This window comes from Symphodus melops (assembly GCF_947650265.1).
Source record: "Symphodus melops genome assembly, chromosome: 9".
Taxonomy (NCBI): Eukaryota; Metazoa; Chordata; class Actinopteri; order Labriformes; family Labridae; genus Symphodus; species Symphodus melops.
This window is the reverse complement of record NC_136699.1, coordinates 20,481,707-20,501,042: the sequence shown is the minus strand read 5'-3', so window position 1 is coordinate 20,501,042 and position 19,336 is coordinate 20,481,707. Positions and strand designations below refer to the sequence as shown.

The 19,336-nt window shown below is 42.9% G+C and overlaps 1 protein-coding gene across 1 annotated transcript in view; it reads right to left on the bottom strand.

Annotated features, from left to right (window-relative positions):
• gpc4 (glypican 4) overlaps positions 1-19,022 on the bottom strand; it is a 31,059-nt gene extending 12,037 nt beyond the window's left edge. The window contains exon 1 of the mRNA XM_079352851.1: positions 18,159-19,022. Within this exon, the coding sequence (XP_079208977.1) occupies positions 18,159-18,315 (157 nt within the window). The 5' untranslated portion in view covers positions 18,316-19,022. The remainder of the gene's footprint in view (positions 1-18,158) is intronic.
• Between the last annotated feature and the right edge of the window lie 314 nt (positions 19,023-19,336).

The window sequence follows — 19,336 nt, the reverse complement described above, 5'->3', positions numbered from 1 at the left end:
TTGTTTCAGACATACATTTACACTCTTTTGTGTAAGCCCTTCCTAAATACTGATGAAGAATGACACCTGCAGCAATAATTGGGATTATGTCTCTTTTTTGGGATGATAAAGACAAACTAACCAAGACTTAAACTCCACAGATTATTTCAGTGTGTGCCCCTGTGGACAAAGCAGTATCACTAAAAACTAAAAACTTTGCTCGTATTGTCCGGTTCATGTGAAATGTCTTCCTGCTGCCTTCAAACACTCGATCGTAGAACTCACTGTGAAGATTTGCAGTGGAAAACAGAAACAGCGGCTGACACCCACCCTGCAGCAGCATCAGTTACAGGCATTAGTCACCACCGTATGGATGAATCCTGTCTGTAAACCATCCTGTTAACTCTAGTGGATCAAATAGCGGCATCAGGATTCATTTCAGACTGTTTCACAACCAGCTCAGATCTCCTCCCAGCAGCTTGAAAAAGGTGCGCATCAGCAATCACTCTGTTTCTTTGCTCTTCTTCATGTTTAAAGAATGTCACTAACATCAATCCAAATAGCTCAAAAAGACATCCATAAATCTGACACTCTTTATCTGAGGGAAGCAGTACGCACTCCATCTAACGGCATCAACAGGATGCGAGAACGTGGCCCTCTACCAGAGCATCACCTGTTTACATGAAGTTATGCTCACCTGCCTGTTTACATGAAGTTATGCTCACCTGCCTGTTTACATGAAGTTATGCTCACCTGCCTGTTTACATGAAGTTATGCTCACCTGCCTGTTTACATGATATTACTTCCTCTTATTCATTGGAGACACATTTTGTTCTCATATTTTCATAACAAAGGAGCAGTGAGTGATTCATTGTGCTTCCCTGTTAACAACTTCGCTCCTCAACAAATCAACAGCACCTTGGCTGTGAAAAAAACACTTCTCTGCACTTAAGTGGATTCATTGCGACTCTCAGCTCAGAGCGCTCTTCAGCCAGACACTTTATAGAGCCCTGCTCTTATCCTGGCTCTTCCCTGTCCTGATTGATAGCTCGGAGCTTTGCTGTGCCCTTTTAAAACAGACTCCCACTTTGAGTCCACCTATGTGCACACTGCTGCAGATTCAACTTTACATTCATGAAAGGAAGCATTGTAACAAACCATTTTTTTTTAGTTTAAATGTAGTGAGGTGACAGTTTTCGGTCCGCTGTACCATCAAGTACCTTTTAAAGACGTATATGAATAATGCTCAGGTGACATCAGGCTTGTTTGAATGCTTGTTCGTGCTTGCTCTATAAACAAAGTTAAAAACACCTTCCCTTCAAACAAGGTGTGCACACTCAAGCAGCGCTGCATGCCAAACCAAAAAAAGTATTTGAGACGTCACTTTATTGCACCTGAATCGAATGAACGAACGGGTCGGCTTCACCTGATGAATCAGTTCAAAACTTGTCAACACAAACTAATCCGAGCTTTCCAACTGAAAACGATGATTTAAAGCTAAATACTGTCTTTGATTTAACATCAACTGCCAACTGTCCAAAATGAGTTCAACAACCAATTACGGGTCAGGAGAGGACGAATGCAAAGATGCAGCTGCAATAATGTTTTGTTTTAAATGTGGCTGCTGGAATCTGGGAGAACACAGGGATCCTTTCACTGCAGCCCGGCACCAACAGCTTGTTTAGTTTTCCCCACCAGCTTGTGCTCACCGACTCCAAGCCCAGTGCATGGGTCCATGCACAGGTGACTGCAGTGTTCAGCCTCACCAGCACAGCGTCACAACAGTAAGTCAAAGATTCAGTCAACTTCCCTGAATAATCCAGCCTTGATGTTGAAACTGAAATGTCTTCACATTGAGTCAAATGTGTTATAGACAAAAGTGTCCATATTTCATAACAAAACTGTTCACACGAAGTTTAAAACAAACAGTGTCAAGTGACTCTGTGGAGTCATCACTTTCTGTTATTATTTATTTCATCATCTCACGTTATCTCTCACACTGCTTTATTCTAGTGCCAGTGACTTTTTTTAAATTACTTTAATGAGAAGAGAGATTGTCGCAGAAATGTGCGGCCAGAGAAACAGCGCGAGTGTTTCACATTTTTTTGTGCGGTTGCTCTGAACAATACAAGCTCCAAATCTTTCTACTTTACAGTACTGGCGCTCTTCTCCAAATGTATGATATTTCCTGCAGTTTGCAGACTACGGATATTGTCTTGTACCCACATCCTCTTTGCTCCGGGTCTGATCGGAAAATAAACGGTTCTTAAATAAAAAAACATGCAGTAAACAGTAACTGAGCAGTGTCGGCCGTACGGCGGCCAACGTCAACAGTTACTTGTCACAGAAACAGGACGGCTGTGCAGTCTGCATAAACGCTTCATGCATGCACAGCTCGAGCTTTAGTGCCCAGACAGAATGGGAGCCCTGCTGCTATAACGACTGCATCGCTGTATGTTTTGGTTCATGTTGTCAGTAACTGTTGAGCGATCATACACAATGGGGATTTGTTTATCTGACCTTAGTGTTATAATAACCTTTGCAGATTTTCATTTACTTTCTGTGAGATGTCAGGAACAGTCTGCACATGCATGCTTTAAACACCCTCTATTACCTTATTAGGACTTATCTTGTCAATTTTTTTTTGCACTTGTATGGTATAGAAACAAGTTTCTAGATCAGGTTTCCAGAGCTTTCAGTCCAGAGTATTGCAGGTAGAAGTAACAAGCTAATCCTGATGCTAACGACACAATCCAGCTCGGTTTTGCTTCAGCATACTCAACATCAACAGCACAACATGTTTGGAAAAGTTCCCAAGCACGACTGAAATAACATCTCAAACATGAAAAAAATAAAATCAGCTACAAAATAACTCGGCACAAAACAGGGCACAAAAGGGAAGGGTGCACCCTACGGCACCCTGAACGACACCCCTTTGTGTGCCGTCAGAGTCAAATAAACCTGAATCACTCCGTCTCTCACAGTGCTCTCTCCTCCTCAGTCCCTTATGTACATATGCAAGCGCAGACTCTCACATAGCCAGGCATGGATGGCAGCCACTACCTAAACATATTCACACATCACTACTCAACACATGGCTCTTTGTACAGCATGATTGAAGGTACAGGGAGCAGTGCGCGCGCACACACTCCACTCTGAGGTGAAACAGCGAGCCAGTCTCTCCTCCAGCGGGGCCCCCTGCTCGCACACAGCACAGGCACACAATCAAAAGGGTTATGTCCACGTGGAAAATAGCCCTAGTTACCAAAGTACACAAATAAAAGTGATATGGTCAATATTTCACAGGAATGTCTGTACAAATGTCACATTGTTAGCTCTAAGGATTAAGTCTCTGAAAAGGCAAGACTCTCTGCAAATGCATACTTTGTGAAAACATTTTCGGAGCCAATATCTCAAACCACAGGGAGAAAAAGAGTCCGGCTGGAATGCAAGAAAGTGCAAGAGAGTGAACAGTTAACGAGAACAGTTAGGTCCTATAAAAATCAACATCATGCCGGAGTTTGCGTGACATGTTTCAGCCTCAATGTTTCACAATAAGCTCCATCAGTCCGTCATTTCTCTGCCATCTCCGGCATGAACTAGTCTTTGTATGATGGCTGATCTGGCTCTCAGTAGTCTTATGAAGCTCTTTTCGGGGGGGGGCCTCTCTCTCCTCAAGAACTTGAAGAGGTAATAAGACGACACAGAGACAGAACACTGTTCAAGTGTCTATCATAGGAAAACTACCATTTATGGTGCTCATAACAAGAGAGCAGTGAGCAAACAAACGTGACCGTGTGCCGTGGCATTCATCAGTCCTCTCCTGCTTCTCTGCCTCTCCTTTGTGGAGAGACCCCCATCTCCTTTAAATGGCTCATAAAATAAGTCACTTCCCTTTGACATTGTCCTGCCTCTTAAACTCTGTTCTCAGAGGAAGGATGGGGGGGGGGGGGGGGGGGGGGGGGGGCACCTCACTCCCCCCCTCCTCCTCCTCTTGCCATCATGTGTCCCTGAACCAGACGGACCTCAGGGTGCCCGGTCTCTGCCTCGACTGCCACCACCCTGCAGGCTTAGCCAGCTAGGTCAGGGGTTAACAGCCACGCCTCTGAGAAAGGTCCTGTCCTCTGACCCCCCCCCACCCCCTCCTCCTCCACCAGCCAGCACATCCACCACCACACAGTAACTCACCCCATACCCCAATCACTCTAACAATACTACCACCAGCACACATTCAAACACACACACACACACACGCACGCACGCACGCAATTAAGGGCTGTAGAAGTCGCAGACGCATGCAGAACATAAATAGAACACTTTAACACTCGTATACGCCAATCTTCAGCATTAAAGTCGCTCCAGGATTATTTCTGAACTGAAGACATCAGGAACACTTGTAAGGGAGCCGTGAAGGAGACCATGGGGTACAGCACGTCACCGACATCACAGACGGCTGTCACTAATTGGAGCCTGGTGGCCTGACACTGAACTAAACCTCTGTGCTTTTACACAGAACATCAACATTGGTAAATAAATGATAGGCTGTGTGCTGCTTATAGTCTGCGTGCATACTAATTCAATCCCATTGGAATGCAGGTCATTTGAGACAATGAACACAGAGGCTATTTCATTTCAAACCATGACAAATGTGTGATCACACTCCAGAGTTGGTGTGATTGATCTTCCAAAGTCGAGCATTTAACTTCCAGCCCTGACCATACTTGGCAGTGTGAAAAATGCAAAACACCAGTTGTGAATAAAAAAAAGTTCACTAGTAATTGGCATATAATTCTCCCTGCTGTAGCATGTAAAGGAAAGTCCTGCCAGTCTGGTGAGCATTACTCACACAGGCAAACGCTGTTGTAAATTTGCACGCCCTACAGCCATAACATTCTCCTCTCGCTCCTCACCTCTGTCTGGGGTGTAATTAGCCTGGAGGGGCGGGACGGGGGGGTTAAAGGATCGCTGCCATTTGTTGGATAACTTTCTGTCCTGCATCCAATCCTGTCATACACAATCACATGAGCTCAACATGTTGTCTTTAAAAGAAGTGCATGCTGTTGCCTCTGAGGTGTGAAGGCATGAAAGGCCCGTCTCCAACGTGTGAGGTGAGAGAGAGCCTGGTTTGAAGCTGAAATGTAAAGAATTGATTACAGGGCTGAAAGACTGCAGAATATTTGTGATTGCTAAAGTAATTCTTTTTGAGCTGCTCCCTTCTTAAATCATTCCAACCACTGCTTATTTGTACCAGAGCTCTCTCCCAGTTGTGGTTTGTATATCTGGATTGAAAAAAAACATGTTGCTCATGTGAAAACAATTATGATTCATTGATCCTCCATGAATAAATGGATACATCAGTCACTTGAAAGCTAAGCCAAAAAAGTGCTTGGCTCTCGTCTGTTTTCTGGGCGACGGTGGCCGAGCTGTTGGTTTTTGTGCGTCATGTACTACAGAGGCTGTAGACCCTGTTGAGGACGACCCGGGGCTCATTTCCCACTCTCTCTTTTTACCGGACACAAGCCACTGTCCTGTCTTTATGATAAAGGCTTGAAAACCCTAAAACGAGTCTAGAAAAAGGCGTTAGGCTGAACACCGTCAAGAACGGATGAACTGAGAGCTGGTGCCGAATAACGTCCAAATGTTCACAATACTTCTGCTGTGATGGAAACCATCATCAAGTATTCATATGGAGGTAACATCAGAGCAGGGTGAGAGCTCCACCTACTCTCTTTCTGCTCTTAGACACAACGAGGGATAGAAGTTTATTAGCTGATCTTTATCGTCAGACAGAATCTGAAATGTGTTGTGAGTCACAAAGACACAAACACCAAACAAATATTCAGAATAAGTCAACATACTTTGCCTTCAGCTCCATGTTCATAAATAGCTTTGGTCATGCTAATAATGCTTCAGCTCTCAGTTTATTAGGATAAACTAAAAGAATGAGTATGCTGGCAGGATTGATTTGAAGGACTGTAAAAAGTAAACAGTCCATTATGCACTTCTTTACTTTGCACTTTGGGGTGCGATGACTTCACTTTACTCATAGACAATAAAAACTAATGCTCGATGATTTTATCTCGTGTCCTGGTCTTGATCAGGTAAGTCTTCTCTCAGCATTTAGTCCACTGACAACAGCCATTCCTCACATGAGAGGGCAGGACTGATGACAACCGTCTTATATAAGTGAGTTAGGATTACAACAGTCACATAGGGCACCAGTTACATCCATAAATTAAAAGATCTACTACTGGGAGGAAGCCTCTCAGTGGTGGTGAGCTCGGGGAAACACCAGCAGTACTTGTGACATGAGAGATTTACTCCGCTAAGAACAATGCTCACCATCCTTTTATAAGGCACAAAGGGGTTTGTACACACTGGGGTTTCTTCTTGCTAGCTGAGAATACTCAATGTCTCAATAAACGGATATCTGCTCACACTCAAAGGAAATAATAATAATAACATAGCTGTAAAAAAACGCCAGCGTTTGTTTGACACATCTTGACTACAATGAGAAAAGGCTGATCCGCTGATTCAAACTACAAGGCTCCCTGTTTCTGAATTGCTTTTTGCACTAAACTCTGAAAACAGACGGTTTCTCAGTCACAGAGGTCAATTGTCTAATTCCATTTTGACTACTCGTAATCTCCTTCATTTTCTGCATAATGTGAGTGAAAAAAAAGCCCGCAGGGCTCTATCAATCGGAGCCTTTGGTCACCAGAGTCCATTTCTGATTACTAAACCAGTCGGGGCCTCTGGCCAATTAAAACTCTCCATTTGAGAACATTCCAAAACGCTGTCATCCATGAACATTTACCCAGAAGCCCCTGGAGAGATTCCACAACATGGGCCGGCCTTTCCCTCTGTCGGTTTCCCTCTCCTGTCCGTGCCCTGCATCTCCGGCTTTGTCTCCCAACACAAAAGCTCCCTGCCTACACTACTTCCCAGGTCACTGCTTTGTCAGGGTTTCAACTTGTTCCTGCACTTCCCCGAGTACATTCAACAAGTCAGAGGCCACATTGAGACCACTGCGGGTAAATGATAAAGATGAAGGATGCACTCATGGGAAATCTCTTGCATTAAGAAACTAAAATAAACCCTGAGTGACGGCTGCTTGATGTAAAAATGTTATCAATATATTGTGTTTTTGGAAAATTGTGCGTTTCACTCAGACCCCCCCCCCCTCGACTTCCTACAGTGTCTGCCTCTTTTAAAGACAAATTTACATGTTGCCGTTTTAACCCTCAAAAGAAACTGAGGTGACTTCATAAATCCTAAAAGGGTTTTCTGTTGAATTTTATTGATTAAACTTTTTGTATTTTTTAGTCGATTAAAAAAAAAAAAAGAAAAAAAAAAGATTGAAAACTGAAATTTAACTTGGTGTGTAAATATTGGGGTAATGTTTTGAGGCCATATAGCGGACATTTTCTCTCCAAACACACTTATGTTTTAAGGCGGCCGCCACCTTAACTACTGTTGTGGAGATTCATTGTCCCCTGTCTCGCATGGAAGCTCTGGCTGCTCGTGTCAGATCAGACCGTGATGCTTCAGGTCACACATGATTGACTAAAACTGCACCTTTCTCCGTTTCATCTCGCATGTCACAAAGCTATCAGCTGGTGGTTATGGGTGACAATCAGACATGTATGGTCAACAACATAACAGCCGGCTGTGTACTGTAGCTGTAAACTTGTTTACAGAGCGCTGTGTGCGGTTACTGGATGTAACCCCGGTTCTATGAGTACATGTGTCGTCTTCTAACAGGCCTCACTGTCAGATTGATAAAAAATAAAGTTGAATAATATGAAGCAGCTTTTCATAGTACAGTCAGTTGTTGGGGCATTTTTAAGAGCTCAGGTTTATCTAACTGCTTTTAGTAGTATTATCATTGTTTTTGTGTCCATGTTTCATGACTTGACCCTTCTTAACCCCCATCACTTTCACATCAGGGTCTTCTTCAAAAACATCAAAGACAAACAGCCTAAAACAGTATTCGGGAACATATTTCTTTTACAGTCTGCTAGAAGTCTTTCCTATCAGGGGATGTTTGAGCTGTACGTCATAACCACCGGGCTTTTCTTTCACACTGTCCACAGCTTCTCTCTTTTTTTCCCCCCAAAGGTTGCTGTGCCTTTTATGTGTTGCAGAGTGTCTGTGCTTTTACTATGAATACCACCTAGACCTGTGTGAGAGAGAGAAAAAAAGAGAGTGAACAAGAAAATGTGAATTAGTGAAAGACGGGAAACTGTTATTTTTGAGAATTGCAGACTCAGGCAGAAGTTTTTCAGACGGAGGACAAGTTACAGCACAGCCTGATTATCACCAGGTAAGAAACAAGAAGGCAAAAGACCTTCCTGTCTTGTCCCTCTTCATCAGTCTTTCCACTGACTGTAAAAGAGGACTGTGCACTTAAATAACAAAACAGTAAAGAGGCTTTCTACCTTAAAAGCTTCTCCTCTATGTGCCTGCTTGTACACGTGTACATTTGCTTTTTGCATAAATCCCCACATCCTGTCCTCAGACTTCAACAGAATTAACTAATCAGAACTTTTTAAATTTCCCCTTTTTAGATCAGAGGAAGCGTTGATGGACTTGATGCATAATCATTAATTACATTGTTGCCGATAAAAGCGCAAACCCCTCCAAGGACAGGGAGCACTTGGACAATGTTTATAACAGACACCCAAACAAAAAAAAAAAGCTCAAGTGCACCAGATGTTGAGGCAGGACGGGGCCCAGCAAAGCCCCCCAGGCAGAATGAGGTCAGGTACATGATCAGGTTTCTGGAAGCTCAAAGCTACAAAAGGGCAACAAAGATTCTGATATACCTGTTGGGTCTTACGAAACTGGACACCGACTGAGGCGGTGGGAAGAGAAGCACTCAGTGCCTGCTGACAAAGGGACTCTGAAGTCTTAACGGCATGGTAGATATGGTTTAAAGAGCCGGTTATGATCAAATATGTCCATGAATCAAAGCTACTTGCTGTTCTATGATGTGCAATATTTCAAACCTCACATTCCAACATAACAACTCGTCTTTCTGCCAGCGAAAAAAAACCCACCCTGAAAACACACTGCCCCAATGATTTGCAGCTTTGAAGCCGTCATTTCACCAAGTATTTGAGCCTTTCATGTGTTTTCTTTCCCTCCCTTGCTTATCAGCCAGCAGGACATCTGGCATTGTTTTCTTCACGTTATAAATTTGACTTCTTTGAACACATGGCATGGAGTTGTCAGTGAAATTCACAGAGCGGTGTGAAGCAGCCAAAGAAGTGTCTGTTTTTTCTTGTTTGACAGAAAGCAAAGGAAAAAAAAAAAAGAGTGGTTTGATCTTCAACAATATGATTGATATGAAAAAAACAGAAGAGTGAGCAGCACACAGAGGGATTAAGTAAATATTAGGAAAGCTAACTGAAGTTTGGAAAAGTGAGCTAAGTGTGAGTGACTCCCTCAACAGTGGGAGACGTGATGGAGGCCTTGGGAGTAATTAGCAGGGATTACAGCTCATCTGGCCAGCACCCAGCTCTGGGGTTTCAGCCCAAACACCCAGGCAAGTCCCTGGCTTGGCTCCCTCACCGCTAACCACATCGGCCTGTGGCGAGTTGATGAAATCCTAAGATGATCTTGACTATCATCACCAGGCATCACGCTCACCGTCGCTCCATTTGAAAATCAATTAACCTTGGTGGAGTTACACCTTTGTCATAACCACACTGGCAGCTACATGAGGGGTTCACCCTACACGCTTGGGCTCAGAGCCTTCGCTGCACTCCAGCATCACCATGATGAACACAAAGGAGACGCACAGAGGCTTAAAGAAATATCTGAAGAACATAATAAATTCATCACCGAGCTCGGACTGCAAAAACGGACTTCAGCTCACCGAGACGGTGAAGAGCGGTCGAGGAGGTAGATGGGGAAATGTATCTGCCAATCAGCTGTTCACGTGAATCAAACAAAAGAGAGATATCAGCAAAACCGCTACTGGCTGTGAGAGGCAGCAAGGGAACATGAAGAAAGTGAAGATTAAGAATGAAACACGCTGCTTGAGAGGAGGAACCACAATGAACCGATATGTCAGACGGGAGACGTTTCAACAAGGAGCTTCAGTCGGCCTTTTCCCTGAAGTCACAGTATGGAAAACCACAAAGCCGGATCAGGATTCCTCCCAATGAGCCTTACAGATCTACCCCAATATATGAAACGCAGTGTGAACACCTTGTATTGTGTTTGTCAGACATGTATACATACGAGGGTTTTACTGGAAGGAGCAGGCTGTATGAACATGCCTGCAAGACTGAGCAATGATGAGTCACAGCGCTTGTATGCTTGCAGTTACCTCCCCTGTTTCTCTAAGCATGTGTAACACACACACACACACTTTGACTAGCTCTGGTACAAAAGTCTTTCCTGTCAGTCTAATCCCCCCTCTCTTTCTCTGCGTGCCTCAGTCAGTCCCTTCAGCGCTCTTTGTTGCCATGTGTTCCCAGCTCCAGGGCTCCCTGTGCGGGTCTTGGTGGTCTGGTGTGGAATGTGGTGAGGAGGGGTGGGCAGGCCAGCCAAGGGGGTGCTCAATTGTTCCCACACAGAGCATCCACCCCCCACTGATCTGCCGCTCACTTAGCACATTTTTAGGAAGGGGAGGAGCAAATAAAAGGATGTAGAAAGATGGAATTACTGCTTGATGTTTAGAAACTTAAAAAAAAGCAACAAAAAAAAAGCAGTGTTGTTAACGTTGAAATCCTTCCATGTGCAGCCTACATTATGTGATGAACCTCCTGTTCACTTCAAAGCCATGTTCACACTCAAAACTCCTGCGGAAAAAAAATAAAAAAATCAAGGATGAGCTGCATGTGTGAATGCAAACGCGCAATTTTTTAACTGGGACTTTATCCTGCCGTCCTTTATCATGTCAAAGCCCAAACCCCCTTCTCCGTCTTCCAGGGACCGTCTCTTAATGCGAAGTGCATGTGTGAATAACCAGACCAGGAGTCCATGTGTGAAATCGCTCAAGAAGGAACTCACAATTGTATCGCCACTAAACTGGGATTGCAGGCAGCAGTGGTGAGAGCTGACGAAGAGGAAGAAGGGAACACCACTTGTCTCGCTCCATCTGGATTCTGCAAGTCACAGCAACAAGACCAGTCCCACTGGGTTTATAAAACCTCCACCTCATGAGAACTATAACAGGAACCATCACATTATCACTGCCTTTAACCAATCTCAGAGGATTCTCCAGCTGAGAGCCGTTCTCCTTCCAACAAACAGTGACATACATTCAACCAGCATTGTTGGAGTGCAGCTTGAAGCTTCCGCTGGCTGATGTTACAGCGCTCACATGCTCGTTTCCCCCGTTTGAGTCGGTGTTAGACTTTCACTGTAACCTTCAAAGTTCTACATAAATCAATTCAACACAAACAAACAAACGCATTGACACAAACGCACACTGCCGACCTCGCCATCCTCATGTCACAGGACTAAAGCAAACCAAGACTTCAGGGTGCTGTGAAAGGCTGAGAGGATCCCGTTTCTGCTATTTCAGAGGCCGTTTATTATAATGGGACAGAAACAGTGTTTAATAGATTTCAGATGAGGACACTGATCTATGATTAGTGAGCATGCCTGGGCATTGTTAATTTGACTTTATCAATACATACATATTCTCAATATTCTCTTTTAATGAATCATTGATTTTAGTCTTTGCACAACTTTCAACACTTCTGACAAAAGGATGTTTTGTTGAGAACATCTTAAAGAAAAAAAGCTAAGCCTACTCCAAAATCAACTCGGAGTAAAAGTCATGTTTTAAAGGTGTAGTATTGAAGTAGGCTGTAATTCATTGTTGTAAACAGTCTCATTGTTATCTAATCTGAAGTGTAGGTTTTTATGTCCTTCTCTCTACAATGAGTCAGACTCCATGTTTTACTTTACAGTCGGTTGTAACAACGCCTGTTTGTTACACTTCGCTTCCTTAAAGGTTGACTTCAATCTATTTTATCTCTCTTAACCTGGCAGCGACCTCCCGCCCCTCCAAAAGGAAAAAAAACCTGATGCGCACTTCTTAAATCAGTCCCTCCAGGATTTCAGCGACTTGAATTCCTGCCTGAATTCGCAACAGCTATTCTAAAAAATTGCAATGCATGTTGTGATGTTTTTAGCTGTCTTTTGCAATTAAATTACGGCAGGAAGCAAAAATTGCAAAATAGTTTTTTTCAGGTCAGTTATTTTCTTGCACAGACTTTGATGTGATCGACTGATAGTTTAACCTGAGCAGAGAGATTTACTTTGTGAAATATATTTATCTGCCTCACTCAATAACGTCTCCCTCTCTCTCTCTCTCTCTCACACACACACACTTTTGTGTGGCTGCGCCGAGCTCTTCCATCTTCTCCGAAAGGCGCTGTTGACTTCACGTCTGCCCTTTTCAACATGTCTGATATTCCCTGTATTTTATATCTTCCTACAGATCGTATCTTGTACACAGATCGTCTATGCTCAGAGTCTGCTGGGTTAAAAAAAACGATCTCAAATGACATGCAGTGAAAAGTGACGGAGCAGTGTCAGCGACACAGCTGCACTTTGTCAACAAACTGAGTTTGGTCTGTGGTCACTAAACTTGGGCAACGTATAGCTGGCTATTTTCGCAGGGGACTGTTCTGATTGGTGAAAGTCGCGGGGAAAACTATTTCGATTGTTCAAATTTGCAGAAAAGTTGCAGTGATTGGACCAAATTGCAAAGTCGCTCTGAAATCGCGGGGATTGGTTGAATTTGTGTAAATTTTTGCGATCGCAACATCGCGACTTCCTGGAGGGACTGCTTTAATCACAACGAGCCTCGACATCTCGTATGTGTTACACAGTGTGTTCCTACAGAGGGCCAAGGTAAGCCATGTTTCACACTCAGAAGGGAGTTTAGAGAGGACGACTGACAGTAAGAGAGAAGAAAGAGTCAATCGACATAAAAGTAGGTTGAAAATAGATGTTTTAAATCTGCTTCACAGTGGATCTGTTCAGCAGAGCTGCCCGCTCACTGTTCGTTGTCTTATTCACACGCTGCAAACATATTCACCACATGAACAGTTCGACCTTTTCAACCTCCAAACTGTGATACGTGTGATCCCCTGAACCCCAACTAAAGGCTAGCTGAGAAACAAAAAGTGAATTACACCACACATCTCGACACGCTGACGTCAGTTTGTCCTGTACGATCCAGACACTATCTGTGCAGGTCGGCTGTTCAATCTTGATGGAGCTCTGTTGACAGCACACCTTGTGGGTACCGTTGAGTTAGCCTGAGATCACAGCACCTCAGAGACCGTTTCACACCAACACTCATCAATCAACACGCTTAAAGCAGCTGTCCATACACGTGCAAAGGCAGGTTCTAACTAGGCATCATCTGTGTACTTTACCCACACAATGTAGAGAAACCTGGACTACATGTCTATGGAGATTTGAAAAAGGCACTAAAGTAGAGCACAAAAAGGATGGAAATATCTGTGTACGTGATTCTTTGAGGCTAGACTTGCACATAAAAACAAGAGAGCTGTTGGAGTTTTATTGGATTGACCTTGGAAAGCAAAGTAAGATACTTGTCTGGCAGTTTATTAGTTAATTATTACAGGTGTTTAAAATACCAGGAGTGTTGGACTTTGAGTTTTAACAGCTCCTGCAGACTGTCAGTGCCCCACTTTCCTGCTCTTATCTTATCTGCTGAATGTCACTGCAATAACACAACCTGTTATTTCCCGAACCATAATGATGCAGGGCATGCAGCTCTCAGAGAGCGAGACTGCACAGTGTCTCAAAGCTCACCCAGAGGCCAGTGAGCTGAGGTCATGCGCGTTTGAGTTTCAGTCAGAATGCATTGAACTGATTATGAGCAGGGGATGCTCCTCGAGCTGAAGGGGGTAAAACTACCCTCTTCTCTTTGATCTCGCCTTTTTGTCACATACCTGGAGCATGACAGCAAGTCTGACTGCCAGAATAAACCAAAACAGATCTGGCCTGAAGAGGCCAAATCTGCAAAAAGGTAAGGAGTGTGTATGTCCAGCCCTGCAATAGGAAGCCCAGGACATGTTTGACCCTAATCTTGTCAGTATTGACTTTTTATAAAGCTTGACCATGATGCATCAGAACTCAGCAGGTATCCCAGATACTATAACTGTAAAGACAAATCAACACTGTCAACAGAGTGTTTCAGACATTTAACCAACATTTATACTCCATGTGATCACTGACATTATTTAGCTGTTAGGACTTTGGGTGATATTCATTTCCCCATTTAAGAGATAATTTGAACCACAGGTTTGAAACAAATCATCCTCAAGCAGACAAGAAATTTGGAAATGAGCTCTTGAACTGCTTCCATGTGAGCGGTAAAAGATTGATACCATGGGATCAACAAGGAATGTACCAACTGAGCCGGCTCTTCCTCTGCAAGACTCTATTCCTTCCATGCAAAAGCAATCAGTTTTACATTAAAACATCAACAGCATTCATTTTTCAAGTTGGGCTTCAGCCAAGTCTTTCTGTGAAGCGTCTTATCTCCAGACGACAACACAAGATGTTTGTGGTTATAAAAATAAAGTTTTCCCAATCTTTTTTTTTTCTGTATCAGAGGAGATGAACGTAACAAAAGTGTCTTCTGTGCTGACTGGCAAACATGCTGTACATTTCCAAACGCATGTGCTGCATGTGCTTATGGTTGACCTTCTATTAAAGTCGACATATAGTGATCAATAACAAACCATCTTAAAAGGGAACAGGATTATTTATTACAATTTATTTATATATCTAACATTTCAACCTCTGCACTTATGCTAAGTGTCAACGTAATTCTCGTCAACAGCTTCTCTTATTAGTCACTTTTTTAACTCACACCGTCATAAATGCACAGGCGATCAACATCATCAGCCTTTTCAAACAGTCTGTTCAACTGAAGCACAGACTGGGATAGGTCACAGTTTGAATATTCTGTTTGTTGTTTTAGAAACTAGTGTTCATATGTAAAATATCTGTAAACTCCCACCAGAGAGGGACTGTAGTGCAACCAATAGCCGTTTGCTGACCGCCATTAAATAACCAAAGAAGAAGACAGCATTGGCACCAGTGTTCATGTTCATCCACCTCTGGTGCAGTGAGATCGAGAACCAGAGAAAGATGCAGCTGTCAAAGAACAGCCGAGCAAAAAAAGGAGGAGTGCAAACTTTGCACGCTGACACTGATATTTCATTAGTCTACACACTTTGAGGTCAAAATAAAACTGTCAGAGCTGTGAGAGAGTAAAGGGTCTCCACACGGCTGAAGGAGAGGGTGAGGCGGCATGCAGCGAGCCAGTCTGACTTATTACCTCACAGGGAACATACAGACGATTCAGAGATTCATGTCTGTCTGACATGCCCTGACTCAAGGGACACGATGTGTTAGCGCATGGCCCACTACAACCATGAGCCACATCATAAGAAATAATGCAACCATGAGAAGTGAGCCGTCAGGGTTTATATTAACGACTGCCATCAAAGGTGATTTCGATATTTTTAAAGCTGTGAAATGGCGATGTCAATTTTAGTCCATTCTGGTTTCTCAATGTAGATAATTTTAATTTAAAGCAAAATCTTTTTATTTTTATTTTACTTTTCTTCAAATAAAATTGAATTTTAGTTTTCTAACAGAATAAACTGCACTAAACCTTTTGATCTTTTATTTTGACTTAAACTAATGTAGATGTATTTAGCTTCTAACCCCTTATTTTTGTGTAAGTGTCCCAACATAAATTTAAAATATAGAAATACACCAGAGAATAATCACTGAATTCACAGCTTTCAGTCAGGTGAACAGAGCGCAGGTCTGGAGGGAAGAAAGAGCTTCGGACAGCTTTGGAAAAGTGGAAGCTGAGAGCCACAGCAGGGGCTTTCTCATTTCATCTCTTTGAATCAGGGCATGTTTACATCACATGACAAGCAGAGAAAAACGCCGTAGCTTGTGAACCTCATACAGCCAACACACAAAAAGCGAAGAACTTCACTTCCCTTTAGTCGGGATGCACCTCATCATGAAACCTGTCAATAGTGCCGGGCTTCTCGATCTGTTTCTTGCTGTTTGGAGACCCCAGACTCTCTGACAGTATACATGTTGCTTTCTATGAATCAATTATCACTGTGTCTTTAATAGACAAAGAGCTGCTCATTGATGTCAGCCCTTAAGGCCCAGACATACACCAGGAATCCATTGTAAGGAAAAGGCACGTGTTTGTATAGCACATAAACCTGCACAATAAACTTCCTTCATTCAGATCCTCTTTTAAAACCCACCCAAGCAGCACAACTACATCTGACCATTGCAGACATGTTGGGGTACTCTCAATGACATTTAGCATCACAAAGACAAACACACAGAAAACAAAAGGACCTAAAGGTTCATGTGAAATGCAGGACAAAACACATGTTGTGAGCCTCTTTGACAGAGACCAATTCAAAATCAAATGAGTGTGAGTAGCTTTAACAGAAATAGACAGTCTTTACGTCTTAGAGTGAAAAGTACAAGGAGATCAGTAATAAGTAGGGCACTGACCAATTGATCATATCAGATCGAGTAATGCCATGAACACTTACCCAAAGATGATCATTAAGGTAGTTTGACCTGAAGCTTTCAGCCTTAGGTTCAGAAAAAAGACAACTCCTATTTTAGTCCATGAACTGGCTTGAAGGAAATTACTTTTTAAAAAAAAACAACACGACCATGAGTGACATGTCTGTATAACATACGTCTATCACGTAAAGCATCGTGCTAAAACAACAAAAAACTGCCTACCAAACCTAACTGGATGTTTGTATATTCATTTTAACCACCGTAAAAATGAAAAGGAAATGAGAGATGGGAGGGATTTAAAGTATGGAATTTCAAACCCCAACCCCCCCTCTCCTCTGTTCCCCACAAGCCTCCACTGTAAGCCCCCCCATGTATCTTTCCATCACTTGGCTTTAACTCATGATTAGCTCAATTGGTTTGCCTTCTCACCTCTGTACAGCTATAAAAATGGCAGTTCTTATTTACTACTCTACAGTGTTAAATTACATCCCGACCTGCGGAGGTGTAGAAGAATGGCCTGTGTGAACATATGATATGATACATCAAGCAAATCCCACAAAAGTACGAGAAACATCCCTGAGACATGTTCCCAATGAGCAGGAGTATTCACTCCAGCACTGTGGGCAGCCTGCAGTTCACAGCCACAGGAGGCTCTGTTAAGGAAGTCTGGAAATAAACACAGGCCTGGCTTCTTTCAGTGGGGAACAGAGTGTGTGTGTTGATTATACCTCTTTATTGTTATGAATAACCTACAAGTATTTCCTATGAAGACTATATTTACCCAGAGCAGAAATGGGAGTGTTGCCAGCAGCACATTTAGATGTAGAAAGTCTCCCCACATGTTTCACAGCTACTTTACCCTAACTTCACAATGTACTGTAACTTTCAACACTTGAATAAGCAACATGTTTGAATGATGACTGTCGTCCTGTAGACTCTAACCTTCATTTAGTAAGCCTTACTGACAGGTTCCCTGCAAGTCCTATAGGCTCTTCTATAGACTGTGCTTCAATAACTTTAACATTTTGTTGCATTTCTAACCTCATTAAAACCATTTGGTAAACATGTTGAAGTGAGTCTTGACTAACAATTGATGGCCAGCTCTGTTAGAGTTTAAAACCAGATAAACAGCAGAGAGTTAATCTATCTGAGCCTATATGGACAGTTATATCAGGCTATGGTTGCTCATTTCTAAATTTCTCATGAAACGCAGAGACCTCCATGTGGGAGCTAGTGGTCTTTATCATGTTTATGAAGGTTAAAGGTACGCTATGGAGTTAATAAAGAAAAGTTGAAGATTCTGTGATATGTTCAAAAGTCTACACAAAGTTTCCTTGGAGGAACATTTGGTCCATGTAACACTGTTCGAAGATAAATGATAGACGAGACATGGTGGGGCCAACAGTGAGACTGTAGCTCTCCTGGTCGTGTTCAGGGACCCACTTTACCCTTTGAGGAAAGTTTCTGGATTCAGTTCAGAAAATGACTCGTTTAAACTTCTCCAACTTTTCAAATTCCACAACCAAATCTACACAGTGCACGTTTAAAACAAGAATCGTAGGCAACATTTAAAATCTAAATAAACTTACCATTGACTCCTTTGTTTGGGACATCGTTCACGTTGAAGCCTTTGGAGCTGTAAGCTGCACGAACTTCGTTGCAGTTTTTCAACTTTTGCTCCGCAGTCACCGACACGGACAAAACAACCAGCGTGCAGGCGACACACACCACCAACAGCGTCTTCATTTTGGGTCAGCTAAAATTTAAAAAAATATATACACTAAGCAACAAAATGTAAAAACTGTTTAAAAAGTCGCTCAGGTGTTTGTAAGTCAGGAAAAAGTTTCAGCGACTCCCACGCCGAGTTTCCTCATGGAGACGCGCTGATTTCTTCAGCTCTACAGAGACTTCATTCACAGCAGCAGAGTCCACCTCAGAGGTAACTTCTGAGTGAGGGGGGGGAAAACAACGAAAAGACCTAAAAAAATAACCTTAAAATCTACTCAAACGTCGAGAGCAAAAACTTTGCTACCCAATGTTAATGTCGAGTGCCAGACTCAATCGTATAAAACACGAAGAAACTAGTTACAAACAGTTTTAAAACACGTAAAACTTTTCTTTCTGCGGGCAAGATTTTCCGAATCACAAAAAGTCACTGCTTCACAACTTCGACGACTGTTGAGCGTAAACCAAGAGAGGAGAGCAGACGAGTACAGAGCTGCAGGAAAAAAACGTGTTTTATCTTCTCTTTTCTTTTCTTTCTGTCCAAACTTGAGGAGGCCGTGGTTTCTGTAAGACGGGATACTGAACTGTATGCTAGTCGTCCTGGAATCCAGATGCAAGCAAAAAGCCCTAGTGGACACCCAGGAGTGAGTGCAAGTTCCGGGGACAAAGACGTGGAAAACAGGAACACCTGGGGTGGAGCATGGAACAGGAACTTCCAAAGTCCTCTTGCCCTACTTCGCCCTCTCTCTCTTTTTCCATATAATGTCTTTAGACTAGTGGTAACCAGTCTTGAAAATCAGGACTGGAGCTAAAGGTGGAGCTAGACTGTGACATAACATGAGGACTCAATATCAGTGCACAAGGAAAAGACAGAAATCCTCTAAAGGCTATCACAAATCTTCTTTCATTGATGACCCATTCTCGACCTGGGCTTCAGAGAACTTTCTTATCTGTTGCTTAACTGTCAGTGAGTAGTTAACAGCAGAGACAATAATCCTTTGAACTAAAAAGAGCCCTCATATTTCTCTAAGTTTCCTATCAT